The sequence below is a fragment of the Balaenoptera borealis genome (assembly GCF_965194805.1).
Source record: "Balaenoptera borealis genome assembly, chromosome: 20".
Lineage (NCBI taxonomy): Eukaryota > Metazoa > Chordata > Mammalia > Artiodactyla > Balaenopteridae > Balaenoptera > Balaenoptera borealis.
The window spans coordinates 35,658,265-35,680,263 of record NC_138879.1 but is presented as its reverse complement, the minus strand read 5'-3'; the positions used below and the strand labels follow the sequence as shown (position 1 = coordinate 35,680,263).

Genomic DNA, 21,999 nt, shown 5'->3' with positions numbered 1-21,999 from the left:
TGAACTGATGACATACTGCAATCTTGATTCTCCTGGGGCAAATTCATAGGAATAATAGAGGTAAAAAAACCCAGCCAAACATGCAAATAAACAACATACATAGTTCCATTTGAAGAAGGGGGACACCCAATAGACTAGAAACAGCAGGATTTCAGAAAAGACAGAAAACAGATGGGAGATCGCACTCAGAAACATCAAAGCAGGACACCTGTGGGAGAATTCTGCACAGAGCTCCATGCCCAGAGGTGGCACAAACAGCAGAAGGACCACAGGGGCCGTGACAGCGTGATTAGTTGGGGTTCTATGTGGGGAACCACCAGGCCGATGGTTGCACATTCTCCTTTTCTCCATGGGCCAAGGGGCAAAGGTGAGGATGGCTGCCCTTAGATGAGAACATTGGGAGTGGCAGCTTGGATCAGAGACCAGGTGGTACTTTAAATGGCTGGCAACACCTGGCAAAAGCAAAAAGCATCACTGCCCGGGTGAGGAGCCGTCAAAGTGCAACACAGCGTGCCCCCATCCCTCTCTTACTGAAACCCTCCAAGTCAGCAGCAGTACCCACCCAGCTGTTTTGCAGGGACTCTCAACTACTAAGGCAAGGAGACAAGACTCAACAAACAGATCAATTTGGGAAGAATTGACATTTGAACCATGTGGACCTATGAACAAAGTCCATCTCTCCATTTACTTGTGTCTTTAATTTCTCTTAGCCATGTTTTGTAGTTTTCAGTACAGATCTTGTACATCTTTTGTCAGATTTATCCCTAACTAGTTCATATTTTTGATACTATTATAAATGGTATTATTACTTTAAATTTCAATTTCTGATTCTTTGTCATTAGAATATAGAAACACAACTGATTTTTTTTTCTTTTTTAAATTAATTAATTTTTGGCTGCGTTGGGTCTCTGTTGCTGTGCGCGGGCTTTCTCTAGTTGTGGTGAGCGGGGGCTACTCTTCGTTTCGGTGCGCGGGCTTCTCATTGCAGTGGCTTCTCTTGTTGCAGACGGGCTCTAGGCGCAAGGGCTTCAGTAGTTGTGGCACGCAGGCTCAGTAGTTGTGGATCATGGGCTTAGTTGCTCCGCGGCATGTGGAATCTTCCCGGGCCAGGGCTCGAACCCATGTCCCCTGCGCTGGCAGGCGGATTCTTAACCACTGTGCCACCAGGGAAGTCCCACAAACACAACTGTTTTTTGTATTTTGGCCTTGTATGCTGCAACCTTACTAAACTCACTTATTAGTTCTAGTAGCTTTTTTATGGATTCCTTAGAATTCTCTACGTATGTGGTCATATTGTATATGAACAAAGACAGTTTTACTTCTTCCTTTCAAATTTTGATGCCTTTAATTTCTTTTTCTTGCCTCACTGCACCAGTAGAACTTCCAGTACAATGCTTAATAGAAATAACAGGAAAGGACACACTTGCTTTGTTCCTGGTCTTAGGGAGAAAGCATTCGGTCTTTCACTGTTATGATGTCAGTGATAGGGTTTTTTTGGTAGATGCCCTTTGCTGGGTTTGAGGAAGTTCTCTTCTATCCCTCGTTTGTAGAGAGGTTTTTTTTTTTTTTTTTTTAAAGAGAATCAGCATTAAATCAAAACTACAATGAAGTATCACCTTACATCGGTCAGACTGGCCATCAAAATGTCTGCAAATAATAAATGCTGCAGAGGGTGTGGAGAAAAGGGAACCTTCCTACACTGTCGGGAATGTAAATTGGTGCAGCCACTATGGAGAACAGTATGGAGGTTCCTTAAAAAACGAAAATAGAGTTACCACGTGATCCTGCAATCCCACTCCTGGGCATACATCCAGAGAAAACCATAATTCAAAAAGATACATGCACCCCAATGTTCACAGCAGCACTATTTACAGTAGCCAAGACATGGAAGCAACCTAAATGTCCATCAACAGATGAATGGATAAAGAAGATGGGGTACACATACACAATGGAATATTGGTCATAAAAATGAATGAGATAATGCCATTTGCAGCAACATGGATAGACGTAGAGATTATTATTCTAAGCCTGAAGTAAGTCAGACAAAGACAAATATCATATGGTATCACTTATATGCCGAATCTAAAATTTGATACAAATGAATTTATTTGCAAAACAGAAACAGACTCACAGACGTAGAAAACAAACTTATGGGGACTTCCCTGTTGGCGCAGTGGTTAAGAATCCGCCTGCCATGCAGGAGACACGAGTTCAAGCCATGGTCTGGGAAGATCCCACATGCCGCGGAACAACTAAGCCCGTGCACCACAACTACTGATCCTGCGCTCTAGAGCCTGCGAGCCACAACTACTGAAGTCCGCATGCCAAGAGCCTGTTCTCCGCGACAAGAGAAGCCACCGCAGTGAGAAGACCGCGCACTGCAATGAAGAGTAGCCCCCGCTCCTCGCAGCTAGAGAAAGCCCGTACGCAGCAACAAAGACCCAACGCAGCCAAAAATAAATAAATATATTAAAAAAAAAAACAAAGAAAGAAAACATACTTGTGGTTACCAAAGGGGAAAGGGGAGAGAAGGATAAATTAGGAGTTTGGGATTAACTTATACACACTACTATACATAAAATAGATAATCAATTACAACCTACTGTATAGCACAGGGAACTCTACTCAATATTTTGTAATAACCTATAAGGGAAAAGAATCTGAAAAAAATAGATATATATGTATGTATAACTGAATCACTTTGCTGTACACCTGAAACTATTACGACATTGTAAATCAACTATACTTCAATAAAAATAAATAAATTTTAAAAAAGAATCAGCATTAATTTATTTTTAATTGAAGTATAGTTGATTTACAATGTCGTAATAGTTTCTGGTGTATAGCAAAGTGATTCAGTTACATATATATATACATATATATACACACATATATATACATTCTTTTTTGGATTCTTTTCCATTATGGTTTATTACAATATATTAAATATAGTTCCCTGTGCTATACAGTAAGACCTTGTTGGTTATCTATTTTATATATAGTAGTGTGTATAGGTTAATCCCAAACTCCTAATTTATCCCTCTCTTCCCTTTCCCCTTTGGTAACCATAAGTTTGTTTTCTATGTCTGTGGGTCTGTTTCTGTTTTGCAAATAAATTCATTTGTATCAGATTTTAGATTCAGCATATAAATGATATCATATGATATTTGTCTTTCTCTGTCTGACTTACTTCAGGCTTAGTATGATAATCCCTAGATCTATCCATGTTGCTGCAAATGGCATTATTTCATTCTTTTTTATGACTAATATTCCGTGGTGTATTTATACCACATCGTCTTTATCCATTCATCTGTCGATGGACATCTAGGTTGCTTCCATGTCTTGTCTATTGTAAATAGTGCTGCAATGTACATTGGGGTGCATGTAACTTTTTGAATTATGGTTTTCTCTGGATGTATGCCCAGGAGTGGAATTGCTGGATCATATGGTAACTCTATTTTTAGTTGCTGTTGTTGTTTTTGGCTGCACTTTGAGGCTCGCAGGATCTTAGTTCCCTGACCCAGGATTGAACTGGGCTCCGGCAGTGAAAGTGCCGAGTCCTAACCACTGGACTGCCAGGGAATTCCCTATTCTTCGTTTTTTAAGGACCCTCCATACTGTTTTCCGTAGTGGCTGCACCAGTTTACATCCCCCTCACCCCCCAACAGTGTTGGAGGGTTCCCTTTTCTCCACATTTTTTTTTTTTAAATAATCAATCAATAATGGAGGTTGGATTTTGTCAGATGATCTTTCTGCATGTAATGAGAGATCATACCATTTTTCTTAGTTATGGCAAATTTCATTGATTGATTTTGGAGTATTAAACCAACTTGACTTTCCTGGGATAAATTCTACTTGGTCATGACCTGGGAGGAGGATGAAAGCCTATTCCCCAGGATGTGCCCCTTTTGTTGAGTTAAGGGGTGTGTACCGGCCAAAGATAAGGGGGCGGTGGGGATGGTGGGAGACTCATACCTTAGTGAGAGAGACTCCGGCGTTAAAATCTGGACTCATCCATTCTCTGTTTCCTACCTACCCTCAACCGTGGGTCCTTACCCATTAGGGAGTCTCCATGTTCCTCTGTCAAGGCAGGAACTTCCCCTTAGGTCATAGTACTCTGGTCCTCAGGGCAGAGGAAAGAACCTGTTGTTTCCACTTCCAAACCTGGCCAGGGTCCAGCACCACTCTCGAAAACTTCTGTTGGCCTTGAGGGGCTGTTTTCCTGCCTGCAGTCCCTGCAGAGAGGACGGCATAAGTAGAAAATTCTCCCTAGCCCCACCCCCTACTGAAGATGCCTGGCCCTCATCCCCGCTTAGTCTGTCTTCCTGTCACCAGGTTCCAGGCTCCTTCTGTCTCACTGGGGGTTTCCCACAACTCTTGTTATTTTCTGCTCTCCAACAATTTCACTTCTATGTCTCAGTTCTGTGACATCCTCACCGTCGTTTGGCCGATGGATCCTGTAGCCCATGTTAATTCTGCTTCGCCTGAAACCAGGATTAACGTCGTATTTCAGGAGCTGGAAGTCTACTTGTAACAGATAATTTAACTGTAATACTAGATGCATAAAAATAATAGAGCAATATCTTCCAAGTGCCGAAGAGAAAGAAATTTGGACTTGAATTCTATATTTAGCCAAATTATCGGTCACACTACTGAAGTCTCCCACAGGGGAAGCACTTAATCCTGAATGCCACGTGTATCAAGGTCATCATTGCAATCTTTGGTAACGTTTGACCTCATATTAATAAATCGAAGTAAAAGTAATCCAAAACCACGGATTATGTAAAACAAATCAAAGTTTGCTACTTTGCGGGGGGGTTGAGGTGGAGGGAGAGATTATTAATTCTATTGTGAAAAAATTATATTTTCCTGGTAAAACTCTCAAACAGAGGGGCATTGATTTTAAAGTAAAGCCTCCACCTCCTCAGCCTTTTCCGTTCCATTCCTCAAAGGTAACCACTGTTAATAGGCTTCTGCGTCTGCTTCTAGAATGTTCTATCTATATTTAAAATACGCGTGTGCATGTGCGTGGTGTGTGTGTGTATGTGTGCTTTGCGCAAATTGCATTATGCTGTATATAATGTTTTGTAACTAGCCCTTTTCCTTCAGCTACGTATTTTTCTTTATTGCTACGTATAGACCTCCCTCCTTAGTCTTAAAGCCTGCATAAAACACCATTATGTGGATGTACCACAGTATGGCAAAAATTTTTGGATGGACATTTGGCTTGTTTCTACTCTTTTCGTTGTTGCAAATGAGGCTGAAATGAAGACCCTTGTGCTTTCTGTTTTCCTAAGAATGCATCTGAAGGATAAATTCCTTCCTGGAAGTAGAATTGCTGAGTCAGAGCAAGTGTACATTTTGGATTTTAACTGACATTGCCAAATTGCCATCCCATGGCATGGAGCCAATCTACATGTATCTTTTCACATGCTGACTGGCACTGGCTTTATCAGCCCTTTTAAATTTTAACTAGTCTTTCCGATGGATAAAGATGCTGTTGAATTCTTTTACTTTGAGTTTCATTGCTTCTTATTTTTAGTGTTATTTTGTAGAACTTTGACTCATGGAAGCTTACCACCCATACCACCCCCACCACCAATAACCACAAGTATAAAGGGGGTTAACTGAATAACCATTAAACATTTGCATAGTCATGTAACTTAACTGTCTTTACCTTTACCATACTACCCTAAACAAATTTGGGAACCATTATTTGAAACTATCAAAAGCTTGAATGTTCACTCTTTAAAATGTTTTAATCTTGTTCAGTAAATAGGAAGTGCAACCTCTCTAGAGCGGAGGGTTAAAAATGCCCAACGCTTTTCAGCTCTATGAATTTACCTTCTAAAGAGAACCAAAAGAAGCATACTAAATTTTTTTCTTTAAAAATACTTACCTTGGAACTTCCCTGGTGGCGCAGTGGTTAAGAATCCACCTGCCAATGCAGGGGACACGTGTTCAAGCCCTGGTCCGGGAAGATCCCACATGCCGTGGAGCAACTAAGCCCATGCACCGTAACTACTGAGCCTGCACTCTAGAGCCCGCGAGCCACAACTACTGAGCCCGAGTGCCACAACTACTGAAGCCTGTGCTCTAGAGCCCACGAGCCACAACTACTGAAGCCCGCATGCCTAGAGCCCGTGCTCCGCAACAAGAGAAGCCACTACAATGAGAAGCCCGCGCATCGCAACGAAGAGTAGCCCCCACCCACCACAACTAGAGAAAGCCGCGCGCAGCAATGAAGACCCAACGCAGTCAAAAACAAATAAATAATTAATAATAATAAAAAAAAAATCCTTACCTTGAAAGCTTTTAAGGGAAAGAGAATATTTATAAGATTTTACAAGTTCTGTGGAGAAACTCAAAGGCTAAATGTATATACATTTTTCAAAAAGAAAGTACTTAGGAATAAACCTAACAAGAGGGTAAAACAATAACACTTCAATGAAGACTATAAAAGTAGACAAAACGGTATATTGTATTACTCAAGAATGTAAGCTCCGTGAGACCAAGTAATTTGTTAATTGCTATATCCCCAGTGCCAAGAACAGTGCTGGCACAGAGGTGCTCAGTAAATACATGTTGAATGGATGAATGTGCATGGATAGGAAGATTTAATATCATAAGATACCAATTGTCACCAAATTTGTGTATAAATTGAATACAATATCAATAAAAATCTCAACTGGATTTCTCATGGAACTAGACACTCAAAAATTCACAAGAGAGAGAAAATATGTTAGAATGTTGAAGATTCTTTTGAAAAAGAAGAAGGAGGAAGGAGAATTTATCTCACGAGAAATCAAAATATATTAGAAAGTTGTGGCAACTGCAATGATTAGGTATCGACATCGGAATTGATAGCTAGACTAGTAGATCAGTAGAATAGAATAATCTAGAAACACACACACATTTATGGTGAGTGATAAAAGTAGCATCTCAGCTCAGTGCAGAAATGACAGATTATTCAGTTAAAGGCACTGGGACAACTGGTTTTCCATTTGGAAAGAAATGAAGGTAGCTTGCTTTCTTACACTGTTCACACACAAAAATTCCAGATGGTTTAGTGATCTAAATGTGAAAAATCAAAGTATTAAGGTTTTAGAAGAATATACATATGATTTTTGAAAAAGGGAAGATCCTCTTAAACAAGTCTGAAAAGGAAGATCCATTGAGGAAAAGATTGATAAATTTGACCACCTCAAAATTAAGACCCTATAAAAAACATAAATGAAAAGTGACAAGACTGGAAAAAATTATTAGCAATGTACATGACAGCTGACAGATGACTGTTCATCCAGAACATATAATAACTTTTGCACTTCAATGAAAAGAGTGGTAATCAATAGGAAACTGGACAAAACCAAGCACAGGAAATTTACAGAGGAGATAATATGAATACAATGATGCACAATCTCACTCTTAATAAAATAAGTAAAAATTGAACCAATAATGTGATTCTAATCTTTGCCTACGAGAATTTTACCATTTGGAGGACAGTTTGGTAATATCTATTAGAAATTTAAAATGCACAAAACCTATGACTGACTTCTTAATCTTTACCCAGGATAACACGTGTGTGTGCACAAAGAGGCTCTTGCTGCATTGTTTTTAATAGTGAAAAGTGGAAAAATGTCAGCTTCCATCAATAGAGGAAGGGTGGCATAGTGGAGGTATACCTCATCTGAAGAATACTGGGTAACATTTAAAAAAGTGAGATAGTTCTCTAAGTAGCACATGATAACAGATCTGCGAGAGGTATTATTGAGTGAGAGAAGCATGCTGCTGAGCAATGTGTATAATGTGATAATCATTTATGGAAAAATAAGGAAGACTATTTCCCACAGATCCACATGTATAAATGAATGTAAAGTAAAAAGATTTGGAAGGACAAACACAAAAATGACAACAGTGTTTATGTCTCAGGATTGGGGGAAAGGGACTGTAATTGGAAATGGTGTAATAACCTAATCTAGAGGGAGCTTGAAACTGACCTGTAATATTTTAATTTTATTCAAAAGATATCCAGGTATTAATTACCTGCCTAATTCTAAATTAACTTTTAAAACTTTAAAGAGAGAGAAAACAAGGACTTTGGACTGGGTGCAGTTGGGGTGTTTGAGGAGTCACTGCCGCCGTCCCCTCCCCAGCTTCCATAAGCCCCCTTCGCTCCAACCACACACACACACAGGAAATCTGGCTGTAATCCCAACTTAACTGTTTCCTAAACAGCATTAAGAAAGAACAAGCTGTTTTGCAAGCAGTAGCAGAGAGAGCCTGTTACCCCATAGACAGTTGGATTTCACCCTAGGAGTGGGGATGTTTGGGAAGGCAAATGGAGAGAAGGAGGGCAGTAAGTGTGGGTGGGTGGAGAGGTTCCCTTAAAGGACTATAGTCATGAGATGCAGCAGTCTCAGCAGTGCCCTCCAGAGGCCACCCCCGGGATAGGGAGCTGGGGGTAAGTCGTGGGACAAGGCTTGTCTGAAATATCTCCTCTGGCAGACATATTCTCCTTCTGGTTATTCTGCATGCTGAGAAGCCCTCTGAGCCTCAGTTACACCTGAGCCAGACAAATAGGGCCTAGATGAGGGATCAACAGAGATACAGACTGGGCGGCCTTACAGGGATCCCACCTGGGCCATTATTAATTGGTTGGAAACATCATAAAGAGCATCTCACATCATCACAGAGCATCTCAAACCTCTGCACACAAATGGAGGCCCACAGCCCCTGCCCTGAGCCAAAGGCAGGTGGTTTGGGGATTATAAATCTTGAGAATTCTACCCCCTCCACATGGATAGAGAGTGAAGGGCATTTTAACGTCATCCTTTGAAAAGGCTTTAGTTTTTCATTCATTGCCTCATCACCGCCCGTGAGAAATCAGGGCAGGTCTCTTGACGCCCATGAATCACTGCAACGCCTCCTGCCTGGCACTTGGCCTCTGGGCCTGTCCCCTCAGTGCACCTTCCACTTGGCAGCCCAAGTGAGCTTTCTAAAATGAACTCTGACCATGCACTTCAGGGCCTTCATGGCTCCCTGGAGCCTTCAGGACAAGAACTTCTCAGGAGGTCAGCAAGAGCGTTGTGTCCTGGGCCTCTGCCTGCCTTATCAGCCTCATCCTGCCCCACCCTGTCGCCATGTTGGAACTGTCTGGACGAAGCCCACCTGTGTCAGGGCTTTTGCTGTGTCATCCTCTGGGTCCAGAATGCTCTTCCTCCCTGTGTCCAACTTATAAACATTCTTCAAGACAGTCTCAAGCACCAATTCCTCAAAAAAGCCTTCTTCGATTCTCCCAAAGAACCCTGCCCAAGGTTGTTGGGCTGCCATCGGTCTGCATCCCCCTGTGCTCACTGAGGAAAAGACCTTTGCTCAATGGAGGGCACCCAATGGCCAGCACAGTACCTGTCATGTGCGGAGCTCGGTACCTACTCAGTGCATAAATGCCTGAGCGAAAGGTCAGGAATAAACCTGCAGAGGCCACTGGGTAAAAAGCACTCATTTGTAAGTCAAGAGACCTGACAACTAGATTTTTCTGAGCTGTGCCACACTGCTGCCCTAGGCAAAGTTATTTCCTTCCCAGACCTCCATCTTTCTCATCTGTGCTATGAGGAACTTGTATTAAATGTCTCTTACCTCTTGGGCTCTGACAATTCCCTTAAAAGAGTAAAGGAACACTAATTGTCAGTTGATGAGGGCGATGGGAAACAGGTGCTCCCACGCATGGCTGATGGGAGGGTGAAAGCCTTAAAAATGTGGATACCCAAATATGCAGCAATTTTACTTCTAGGACTTTTTGCCTAAGGAAATAACTGAAGATGCGACTAGAGATTTAACTCCATGGAAAATGACCCTAGTACTGCTTATAACAGTGAAAATAGGAAATGACCCAAGTATCTAACAAGAGAGGATTAGTGAATAAAACATAGTATTTCATACCAAATATTATGCAGATATAGAAATGAAATAAATCTCTTTTTATTGACAGAGAGATGTCCAGGCTAAATTATTAAAAGTAGATTGTAGGGGCTTCCCTGGTGGCACAGTGGTTAAGAATCTGGCTGCCAATGCAGGAGACACGGGTTCGAGCCCTGGTCTGGGAAGATCCCACATGCCGCGGAGCAACTAAGTCCTTGTGCCACAACTACTGAGCCTGCACTCTAGAGCCCGTGAGCCACAACTACCGAAGCCTGCGCGCCTAGAGCCCGTGCTCTGCAACGGAGAGTAGCCCCCGCTTGCTGCAACTAGAGAAAGCCTGTGTGCAGCAATGAAGACCCAACGCAGCCAAAAATAAATAAATAAAAAATTTAAAAAAGTAGTTTGTAAAATAATATTTAAAGTAATATTAAATATTAAAAATAATATATATTTTTTGGCCTCACCACGTGACTTGTGGGATCTTAGTTCCCCGACCAGGGATTGAACCCGGGCCATGGCATTAAAGTGCCAAGTCCTAACCATTGGACTGCCAGGGAACTCCCCTAAAGTATGTTCTTATCACAGTTTAAAATACATATTATATCTACATATAGGATATCAAATTATGAAATGGGGTTATTGGTGAGTGGTGGGATTATGGGAAATTATTTTCCTTCCTGCTTCTTATTTATGTGAAAGATGGCAAACCTGGAAAGAAAAAAAAATTACCCATAACCTCACCTGATTGTAAATATTTTACAATATTATTTACTTATTCTATAACATTTCATGTATGGAAATATATGTTACTTACAGGATGAAAAAAAAAGTATTTTCAAAAGCCTATAAAATTCTAGAACCTGATTCACAAAGAGCCATTCGTCCAAGTTCACACATAGCAAGTCCCTGGCAGAACAAGGCTGGAAGAATGGCCTCCTCTCTCATGGGCCCCTGGACTCTGCTTCCTGGCAGATGACAGGATCACTGGGCACATTTGGAAGATGTCGCTGTCCCTTGTTCCTTGGCCAAGATGTGGTCTGGGCATAGAAGGCGAGAGTGAGTGCAGGAGGGTATCTGAAGGTAGGAGGTGTGGGTAGACCAAACAGGACATGGGGGCCACGGCTGGCACGTGCCCAGCCTGACGAGGGCACAGGGAGGTGGACAGACAGTCATTAGTTGTAGGGTACCTTTCCTGCTGCGGAATGGCAGTCCCTTTGCCAGTCTTCCCCAGGGCTTCTCCCTCTTCTATTTCAAAAGTTTAATGCAAATCCTAACGACACTGATCTTGTCCCTGGGAGGCACTGGGCTGTGTCACCCAACTGACCACTAACCACAACCAGCTCACTTCTCTCCTGGTTCCTGAAATCTGGGGGCAGATAGTGGGGATGTTGGAGACAGCCCCCTACCAAAAGCCAAGAGGAAAGGGGATGAAGAGAGGGATAGAGGAAGTTAACCTTGGTCCTCAGCCCACGGCCCCCAGGGTCTTCTTTCCTGTGAAGCCCAACGGTCCCCAGCCAGATTTCCTGTCTCTTTAGCCTTCTCCAAGAATGGAGGGCTGCCCATCAAGGTTGGCCACAGGGGCCAGGTTACTGTTGGGGGTGGGGCATGGTGCCCCGAGGCAGATCGGGCCATCATCACTCCACGTCTCTCCTTCACCTTCTGTTTCCCATAATTCCTTAGGTTGTCAGTTCCTAACTTTTGTCCCTTTCAAAGGAACCTTGGATACTCAGTTGAACCAGAATTTTGGAGGGGGGCGGTTAGTTGTCTGCGCCCCCTGGGGACAGCACTGGTCTAGGCACACAATGGGGAGCTGAGAAACTCTGGGGGTACTAAGTTCAAAGGCTGGAGACAGTTCTGATCCCTCCTCTCCTGCCCGTCTCACCCATATCAGAGAACTCTTTCTAGGCACCCCAGGCCCAGGCGGGGAGGAGAGAGAGTTCAGCCTCCAGGGGCGGGCCTCATCTGCCCCGCCCCTCCCCCAGCTTGGAGGACATAAAAGCCCAGATTTAGCTAAGAGGTGATGCCAATGCCAGGTGGAGCGCTGGAACTTTGGAGGTAGGGTCCTGGACTCCGTCTGTAGGCAGAACCCACTGAGGGGGCACTGGGGGGGTGAAGGTGGGAGTGAGGGGCCTGGGAGGAGAGGGACGTGGGGCTCTCTTCTCCCTAAATGCCCTGTGGGCTTTGGACGCTTACTGGGCTTGGGGTCTTGCTGCAGAGATGAAGCTGCCCCTGGGCCTAGCAGGACTCCTGGTCATTCTAGCCACGCCCCAGCCTTCTGAGGGTGCCGCTCCAGGTAACAGTTCAGAAGGAAGGGAAAAGGTGGTGTGTTGGGGGTGGTTCTGAGTCCCCGGGATGCCTTTCCTCAGTGTAAGCCACCCGGGCTCTAGGGCCTGATGGGGGCTTTGGCCCCATTCCTGACCTCGTGACCCCTGTTCTGAGCAGCTGTCCCGGGGGAAGTGGAGACCTCGGTGGTGCTGACCTGCATGGAGGAGGCCAAGCGGCTAGTGGACAAAGCCTACAAGGAGCGGCGGGAAAGGTGGGGCACCGGGGTACGGCCTGGCTCTGGGCAAGGCTGTCCCAGGCCTTTCAGAGAAGGAACAGGCAGTGGGGAATTTGTGGCTGGGCGTGGGGCCCTCTGTCTGTCAGTCTTTTTATCTCTGGGTGTGAGAACATTTTCCAAACCGTGCCTCCCATGGCCTGGCCTCTGGGCACCCAGGTCCAAACCCTGTTTAAAAAGAGAAACCTGCTTCCTAACTGTGGGTCTGTCTACACTGTCCTCTGTGCCCAGAACCCTGGGCTGGGGCTCTGCTGAGTGTCTCTGCCTCCCTCCTCTGGCCCTCCCTCCTCCCTCCCCCAAGCAGCATCAAGCAGCGGCTTCGCAGTGGCTCGGCCAGCCCCATGGAACTCCTGTCCTACTTCAAGCAGCCGGTGGCAGCCACCAGGACAGCTGTGAGGGCTGCTGACTACCTGCACGTGGCCCTAGGCCTGCTGGAGAGGAAGCTGCGGCCCCTGTGGCCAGGCCGCTTCAATGTCACAGGTACCGTGCCCTCTACATCCCAGACCCTCGCTCAGTCCCAGTGGTTCCCCCAACCCCTCTTTCCAGAGAGTCTCAGGGGGCATCCTAGCGTCCCCTCCATGTCCTCAGACCACACCCCCCAACCGAGGCTCCCCAGCAGAGGATAGAAAATAGGGTCTCAGCTCCCACTCGCCCCCTACTTTCCCGGCCCCGCAGACGTGCTGACACCTGCCCAGCTGGATCTGCTGTCCAAGACTAGCGGCTGCGCCTACCAGGACCTGGGGGTGAGGTGCCCAGAGGAGGACAAGTACCGAACCATCACCGGGCAGTGCAACAACAGGTGCGGCCGCTGGGGACCGCCCCTCGGCGGGCGGGCGGTGGCTAGAGGGGGTTGGTCCCGGCCACATGGCGTCAGCGCCCTGTTCCCCCACCCCTGCAGGCGCAGCCCCACGCTAGGGGCCTCCAACCGCGCCTTTGCGCGCTGGCTGCCGGCGGAGTATGAGGATGGCTTCTCCCTGCCCTTCGGCTGGACGCCCGGGGTCAAGCGCAACGGCTTCCCGGTGCCCCTGGTGAGCCCTGGCCCGCGGAGTGGGAGAGGCCCGGCCGAGGCCAGAGCCCTTGACTCCCCGTGTCCCGCAGGCTCGCGCCGTCTCCAACGCCATCGTGCGCTTCCCCACGGAGAACCTGACCCCGGACCAGGAGCGCTCGCTCATGTTCATGCAGTGGGGCCAGCTGCTGGACCACGACCTCGACTTCACCCCCGAGCCAGCCGCCCGCGTCTCCTTCCTCACTGGCCTCAACTGCGAGACCAGCTGCCTGCAGCAGCCTCCCTGCTTCCCGCTCAAGGTACAACCTCCTTGCCCCACCGGCCAGCTTGCCGGGTCGCGGGAGGGGCAGCGTTCCCGGAAGGGAACACCTCCCTCCGTGCCCAGCCTTCCTTCCCTGGCTCCCAGCAAGGCTGGCCCTGAGCCCCCACCTCCCGCCGCTCTGGGCTAGGGACCTTCCCACCGTCCCTCAAACCTCTGTGTGCAGGTGCCGGGGGCTCAGTCCTCCTCCCTCCCCACTCACGGGCTCCCTCTCCCCAAGCCCACATCACACAGAGGCTGGCTTTTGGGGTTGGAGCAGGACTGAGAGTGGGCTGGTTGGTTGAGGCAGGTGCAGAGTAGGTAGACGAGGGGAGAAAGAAGGAAGGAGGATCCGAGAGAGAGAGAGAGAGAGAGAGAGAGAGAGAGAGAGACAGGGGCCAGAGTGAGAGAGAGGAAAGGGACAGGGAAGAGACAGGAGAGGAAGGCAAAAGGAAGAGGAGGCCCCCGGAGAGTGTAGAGACCAGATCTAGAGAACAGAGGAGGGAGGAGCAGAGACAGAAAAGAGGAGAGAAAGGAGGTTTGAGGGGAGGGGTCAGAGGACTGGCCACACCCCCTCCAGGGAGCCCCACATCCCCCACGCCAGCATCCTACTTGACACCCCTCCAGCTCGGAGGCGCTCTGCTGGTGGAACCTCAGGCTGATCCCCTGGGGGCCTTGAGACGCCTTCCTGCCGGCCGAGGGGGTCGAGGAGCTCCGTTTTAGTGTCTGGGTTGCCCCCTCTGGTCCTGGGCTCTAGGCTGCTTCTGAGGTGGGAATTAAGGCCTTCAGGAGGGTGGACGGGGGAGAGCCACTCCTGATCTCTGTCCCTGCCCTCGGCGAGCCCGCCGGGCCTCTCTCTGTGCCGCAGATCCCGCCCGACGACCCGCGCATCAAGAACCAACGTGACTGCATCCCCTTCTTCCGCTCCAGCCCGGCCTGCAAAGGGAGCAACATCACCATCCGCAACCAGATCAACGCGCTCACCTCCTTCGTGGACGCCAGCATGGTGTACGGCAGTGAGGACGCCCTCGCCCTGCGGCTCCGCAACCAGACCAACCAGCTGGGGCTGCTGGCCGTCAACACCCGCTTCCAAGACAACGGCCGGGCCCTACTGCCCTTTGACAACCTGCACGATGACCCCTGCCTCCTCACCAACCGCTCGGCGCACATCCCCTGCTTCCTGGCAGGTCAGTCCTGGGCAGGGACCTGGGCTGACGCAGGGGTGCCCCCTACCGGAGCCACAGCGGGCCTGTTTGAGAGCCCCTTGTGGGTTTGCATTTAGAAAGACTGTCCTCACCAACTTCATGATATTAATCCAGTTGCCTTGGTAACAAGTTGGTTGGAGCCAGAAAGGCGAAACAAAAACAAAACCCCAAACCGACAAAAACAATAACCCCAAACCTAAGAAGGAGACTCAGGGATGGCCAAGGAGCGAGCCTCTGTCCATCTGTTCAGCCCTTTCTCTGTCGCTCTCTTTCCCTCTGGACTCTGGGAGAGAGGAAAGTTGAGTCCTCCAGGAACAGGGAACTGAAGGGACAGAGAGCAACATGGCACCCTCACCCTCTAGAATCACAGTATCCAATATGGTAGCCACTAGCCACACATGGCTATTTTCATTTACGTGTAAGTTAATTTAAATTAACTTAAATTAAAAACAAGATTCCTCCACTGCGCTAGCTACATTTCAAGTGCTCAATAGCCTCGTAGGCTAGTGGCTTCCATATAGGACAGCTCAAACGTAGAACATTTCCATCTTCATGTTCTATTGGGCAGAGCTGCTCCAGAACATCCCACCTATCCACCTTGATTCCCTGTAATAAGAGAGGGTGGGATTTTCGATTTAAACAACTGGCACTCCTGGGGATATGGTTGGGGCAATGATGGTGGTAGTGCCCAGAAATTTTATGCTTTTACCTTTAAACCCAACAGTGGGTCTGAGGCCTTTCTCTCTGGCCTCCCAACCTCACCTCCTGGTGGCTCCTGATGGCTGGGCCCTGGGGAGGAGAATCAAGGTCAGCACCAGGGTGGGCTTTTCTGGGCTAGCGGGGGAAGAGCAGCGCTCCTTGGCCTCCACATTGGTGTTGAGCCACATGTTCCCAGCCCGGATGGTCATGACCTCTGTCAGGTTGTGGGAAGGAAAAGCTGCTCTCAGAGAATATCCTTCTCAACAAACTTGAGAGCTGTGGAGGACTGAACCCAGTGTCCTGCAGAAATGGGCCTGGCCCTAACCCTCTGGTACTTCCAGAGCAGGTTTAGGAGAGGACTAGAGGATCAGAGGGTCACACTTCGTTCTTTCGCACAGTCTCAAGGGTGGACTTCACACATCCTGTGCCCTGGTTCCCTGCCCTGAGCAGGCTGCACAATTAGCATGCAGTAAGGTGTGGATGGCAGTTCTGAGCAGATGGTACTGGCTTTCTAGAGTCCTGTGTTAAGAAGGATTCTGAGGTTGCATCCAATTTTAGTAGGAGAGAGGGCTGTGATCATTCACTGTGTCTCACATGGACAGGAAAATAGGGAGAGCCAACGTGCATGCTACTTTTTGGCCTTCCCTGAATCAAGAGAATAAGTCAATCAAGCTGTATTCATGGATCTCCTATTTTGTACCAGGCACTGTGTTAAACCCCATGGGTCTATGTATACATTGGGTGGGAGGGTCAGATACAAAAAGGCACAAGCCACGGTCCTTGTCCTCAAGGTGCTACCAGTCTCAGGTGTGGGAAGGTGGCAAGTCTTGTGTCAGATCTGGTGCTTAGTGAATGAGCACCTCTGACCAGCAGTGCCACTAAAGAGAGGAAGAGCTATTATGGTGGACCAGGGCATCAAGGCAGGCTTCCTAGAGGAGGTGTAAACTGAGCATGGCGTGGAAAGATGGGTGGAGAGGAGGGCTGGGTAAGGGGCATTTGAGGCCTTGGCTTGGGAGAGGGTTTCAGTGGAGCAAGTCCTTTCTGGGAGGGGGGTCTTAGGAATGACAGTAGCTTTTGCTTCCCCAAGGGGACACCCGCTCAAGTGAGATGCCTGAGCTCACCTCCATGCACACACTCTTTTTGCGGGAGCACAACCGGCTGGCCACAGAGCTCAAGCGCCTGAACCCCTGCTGGAATGGAGAGAAGCTCTATCAGGAAGCCCGAAAGATCGTGGGAGCCATGGTCCAGGTAGGCAGTCCTGTGCATCAGTGATGCCAGGGGTCTGCAGACTTGGGATCCAGACATGCCTCTGCCACATCTTAGCAGTGCAAATTAACCATCATGAGCTTCAGTTTCTTCATCCATGATACTGTAAGGATTAAAGGACACATATGAAAACACCTGGCAGATACTATATGCCTGACAAGGGTCACTTACCTTCCATCCCCTCTTTCCCAGGCTTGCTGACCTTTCTACCGATACTTTCCTGTCCACCGGGAATGGTACTGGGAGGTTTAAACAGGTGGTTCTAAAGTGCCTGGCGCACAGTAGCTGTTCAGTAAATGCTTCTCCTTTCCTTCATCTCATCATCACCCTTGGCTCCTTTGCACACTCCCTCTTCTGTATAGCTCTATCACAGCTCACCTGCTCTCCTTATCCTCGCTTATCCATGGGGGGTGTTCTCTCAACTTTTTTTGAAATGTTTTAATGCTTTATTTATTTATTTATTGGCCGCACTACGTGGCTTGCAGAATCTTAGTTCCCTGACCAGGGATGGAACCCGTGCCCCCTGCAGTGAAAGCACAGAGTCCTAACCACTGGACCACCAGGGGATTTCCCTTCTCCCAACTTTTGATGCTCCAGCATCCCCATTGTCTCCCCAAGACACACACACACACACACACACACACACACACACACACACGCATGCACATGCACAACCCTTGTTAATACTCCTTGACCCTGGAGGGGAGAGAGTTGCTGGTGCTGAGGATGAGTTTTCAATTTGCACTAAGAAAGTAAGTGAGATTCATTTAAACCTCAGAGGAAATTCCAGAGTCTAGAATCTAGAGTGGGACTGTTCCATCTCTTCTCTTTTCACTGGGAGAAAGCATCTAAGGTGGCCCTTTTCCATTTTGCTGCCCCCTCCTCCTACAGGCAATATATTGAACCCTACTGTGAGCCAGGCACTTGCTGGGCACTGAGTAATTTCAAGAGAAATGAGATACAACCCTTGCCCTCAAGGAGCTAATAAGTTTGTAGGAGAAATGGGACCATGGGTAACAAGGGCAAGGGAGCTATTGCAAGGACTAACAAAGCCCTTTTTTTATGTAATACTTTAGGGCAGAGAGCAGCATAATTACCCGTAATTTACATTTGAGGAACTGGGGCTCAGAGAGGTTAATAACTGGCCCAAGGGCACACAGCAGGCAAGCACTAGAGCTCTGTTTATGCCACTCGGTGCCACTCTGTGAGACTCAGCTCCAGTGCTGTGGGAGGCAAATCCCTGGCCATATACAAGGGAGGGATCCCCCGAGTCAGGAGCAGGTGAAGAATCTGCTGGGCGGGGTGAGTGGAGAGGCTGCTCTGCGTGACTTTTCTTTAGATCATCACTTACCGGGATTACTTGCCCCTGGTGCTGGGGCCGGTGGCCATGAGGAAGTACCTGCCCAAGTACCGCGCCTACAATGACTCGGTGGACCCACGCATCGCCAACGTCTTCACCAACGCCTTCCGCTATGGCCACACCCTCATCCAACCCTTCATGTTCCGCCTGAACAATCAGTACCAGCCTATGCAACCCAACCCTCGTGTTCCACTCAGCAAGGTCTTTTTTGCCAGCTGGAGGGTTGTGCTGGAAGGTGAGCGGGACCTAGGCCAAGAGTGAGTTAGCTGGCAGCCGAGGGTGGGATGGGGGTGGGCTTGGTCACAGGGAGCTAGGGTGGAACAAATCCTCTTTCCTTCCATCTTTGGGGATCAGATCTGACTTTCCAGCCTCAGTTCACCTGACTCTGCTTGCACATCTGATAACAAAGAGTGGGGTGGAGATGGCTTGTAAGGAGCTGGCTCCTTCCTGTGTGTTGTATTGAATAATTCTCAGTGACCCGGGAGGCCAGGGGCTGGGAGCACCTGAGCCTTGCCAGTCTGAATGGCATTACCCCCCGAGACCTCAAAGCCTCAGTGAGGACCTGCCCGCTGGGGACACCTTGGCACCAGAAGCCGCATGTGCCCGGCCCTCTTCTGCAATCCCCCCGGTTCTACCTGACTCTGGTCTGAGCTCTGATACTGAGCCAGATCCTTCCCCCAACCTTGCTCCTCTTGCCCCAGGTGGCATCGACCCCATCCTCCGGGGCCTCATGGCCACCCCTGCGAAGCTGAATCGCCAGAACCAAATCGCGGTGGATGAGATCCGGGAGCGGTTGTTTGAGCAGGTCATGAGGATCGGGCTGGATCTGCCCGCTCTAAACATGCAGCGCAGCCGGGACCACGGCCTCCCAGGTGAGGGGCTGTAGGAGTCTCCCCGGCCCCACCCCTCCCCACCTCCCACTCCAGGGCCTGCCCTCTCCAGTGCCCCCAGCTGCCCAGGGCTCCCCCAAACCCCCAGAACCTTGCTCTTAGGATGCGGTCTGAGGTCAGGCCCCTACCTCTCCCTGGGTCCATCTGCCCCATTTCCAACACCTCCCGCCTCCTTTGTGTTGCTGTAACCCTCCAACTTAGAGCATTGTCGTAATAACCACAAGCCCCCGCCCACAGTCTGAAAATCTGTCTCCATCTCATTTCACTTTGCTTCATTTTACATGAATTCTGAGGGGAAGAGACTATTATCACTTCCATTTTACTGATGAGGAAACCGAGGCTTGGAGAAATTCAGAATCTGCCCAGGTTCTCCAGCCAAGTCCATGACAGAGCTGGAACTGGAGCCCAGATCAGCCTCACGCCAGGCCCGTGCCCGTGTTACAGGACAGCTGGTGTGGCTGATCCTTCTAGACACACTGCGCCCATCACGGGTCTGAGATCTCCACAGGGGGCCCGGAGATGCTCCTATTCTTTGACCCAGCAGGAGTTATGGCAATTTAGGATTTACCTTAGGGTGGGAGGGCAAGGGGAAGACAGAGAGGCTCCTGGAGAGACCCAGCTGTCCCCAGGCCCCTGGAGAGGCCGGAGGGTTCCCTGGGGGTTTTATAGCCTGGTAGCAGCCCCTCTGTGTCCTCCCCTCCCTCAGGTACCTCAGTACGTGGCCTCGCTGTGTTGGGAAGGTGGCCTTTCTGGGACCCACCCACAGGCCTCTCTCCCCTCCCCCCATACAGGGTACAATGCCTGGAGGCGCTTCTGCGGGCTTCCGCAGCCCAGCACGGTGGGCGAGCTGGGCACGGTCCTGAAGAACCTGGACCTAGCGAGGAAGCTGATGGCCCAGTACGGCACGCCCAACAACATCGACATCTGGATGGGTGCTGTGGCCGAGCCCTTGAACAGCGAAGGCCGCGTAGGCCTGCTCCTCGCCTGCCTCATCGGGACCCAGTTCAGGAAGCTCCGCGACGGCGATCGGTGAGGACGGAGGCCGAGCGGCTCAGGCCCGCTGCGTGGTGGTGGGCCTGTCCCCGACCCTCGGGGGCCCCAGCTTCCTCCTGCTAGAAGGAGTGTGCTCTGGGGAGCCTCAGGGTCATCCCTAATGTGCCCTGAATCTGTTGGGGGCGCAGCAAGGAGCGACCTGGACCCTTGGTTGTAGAGGAGGGAAGAGAGAAAATGCCACTCGTAGTCACTTCTCCGGGTCCCGGGCTGCCGCCACGGCACCGCCAGTCTCTGTTGAGAGGTCCCATCCTTGCTTTCCCATGGCTGCTCCTACTGTCATTTCCCTGGGGGCCTGACATCTATCACACCCAGTTCTACCCTAGCCTGAATCGCGCCTTTGGGATCATTTTTAAAAGGTGTCCCACTCCGGGTGGACAAATGATAAACCACCCCCAAGAGCCTTTCTCCCCACGTGGATGTAGCCCTGGCTACGTTGTGAATGAGTGTGGGCCTGGCTCCCGGTCTGTCATCAGCGGTGCCCGGAAGCTGCTGGGGCATGGGCGGGGGAGGCAGCTGGGCAGCTGTGAGTGGGGTTCTATTTGTTTGAACCCCCCTGGGCTGCCTGAGGGCCTGGAGCTCCCCCGTGCTGTGGGGCCGGTGTCTGCCGTGGTCCTCTGTCATCTGGGAGCAGCTCCAGCCAGCGGACGCCCTCCCGGCCCAGGAGGGCCTCAGGCACAGTGGCCAGGTGTGTTCCCGTGCAGGTTTTGGTGGCAGAACAAGGGCGTGTTCAGCCCGCAGCAACAGCAGGCCCTGGCCAAGATCTCCTTGCCCCGCATCATCTGCGACAACACAGGCATCACCGTCGTGTCCAAGAACAACATCTTCGCATCCAACACGTTCCCTCGGGACTTTGTCAACTGCAGTGCCCTCCCTGCGTTGGACTTGGCTTCCTGGAGGGACACGGACTAGAGGCTGGGTAAGGGGGTGCAGTGGTGAGGGGCAGGTTGGGCATACCTGGGCTGGCCAGCTGGAACCACAGAGATCTCCCTTCCCTAGGTGAGCCCATCCCAGTTCTGGGCGCCAGCCAGAAAAACCAATGACTGGACATTCATTCATGTGTGTGTGTGTGTGTGTGTGTGTGTGTGTGTGTGTGTGTACGTGCGCAATGAATATAAATTGCATTTTGTGTGTGTGTGTGAACATGGGTAGTATTTTGTGTGCTGTGTATGTGTGAGTGTGTGTTTGCTGTTTATGTACTAAGTATGGAAGGCAGCAGAGTAGATTGGTGTGAGGAGCACAGGCTCAGGAGCCAGACTGCTTGGGTTCAAATCCTGCCTCTGCAGCTCACCAGCTGTGTGACCTTGGACAAGTTCCTCAACCTTGCTAAGCCTGAGTTTTCTTCTCTGTAAATAACAGCTATCGCGGCTCCTTAGAAGGTCCATTTGCATTCTCTAGTACTCGGTTTATTGAGCACTTACTACCTGCCAGGCACTGTGCTAGGCATGGGAAACATACAGAAAAAGTCAGACACTGTTTCTGCCCTCACGGAGCTTATACCTTGAGAGTGTCCGGGGAGCAGAGGTGAACCAGCGACCCCAGAGGAGTGGCTAGTAGCAGTTGGGCTGTGGGTGGCGGTTGAGTTATGGGCCCGTGCGAGCCAGGCTCAGTCCCTGGCTGCCCTTTTTCTTGCTTACTCTCTTCTCTTGCTTTTTCACAGGATCCTGCCTGGAGAGGGACTGGGGCCCATTGGCCCTTTTGTACCATTTGTTTGTACCTGATGATTATGATAATAAAAATCACTGATGGG

General features: G+C 49.4%; 1 protein-coding gene and 1 long non-coding RNA gene across 2 annotated transcripts in view; one reads left to right on the top strand and one right to left on the bottom strand.

Moving 5' to 3' along the window:
* Positions 1 to 12,099, bottom strand: part of LOC309618424 — a 12,440-nt gene extending 341 nt beyond the window's left edge. The window contains exon 1 of the long non-coding RNA XR_014238464.1: positions 209 to 12,099. This is a non-coding gene — a long non-coding RNA (uncharacterized lncRNA). The remainder of the gene's footprint in view (positions 1 to 208) is intronic.
* MPO (myeloperoxidase) lies at positions 12,030 to 21,999 on the top strand. Its single transcript, XM_082372117.1, has 12 exons — positions 12,030 to 12,211; positions 12,361 to 12,454; positions 12,780 to 12,955; positions 13,151 to 13,503; positions 13,574 to 13,780; positions 14,648 to 14,966; positions 16,771 to 16,931; positions 18,289 to 18,544; positions 19,011 to 19,181; positions 19,991 to 20,228; positions 20,954 to 21,168; positions 21,910 to 21,999. The coding sequence occupies exons 1-11, from the start codon at positions 12,136 to 12,138 to the stop codon at positions 21,159 to 21,161; spliced, it is 2,259 nt and encodes a 752-aa protein (XP_082228243.1). The 5' UTR covers positions 12,030 to 12,135; the 3' UTR covers positions 21,162 to 21,168; positions 21,910 to 21,999.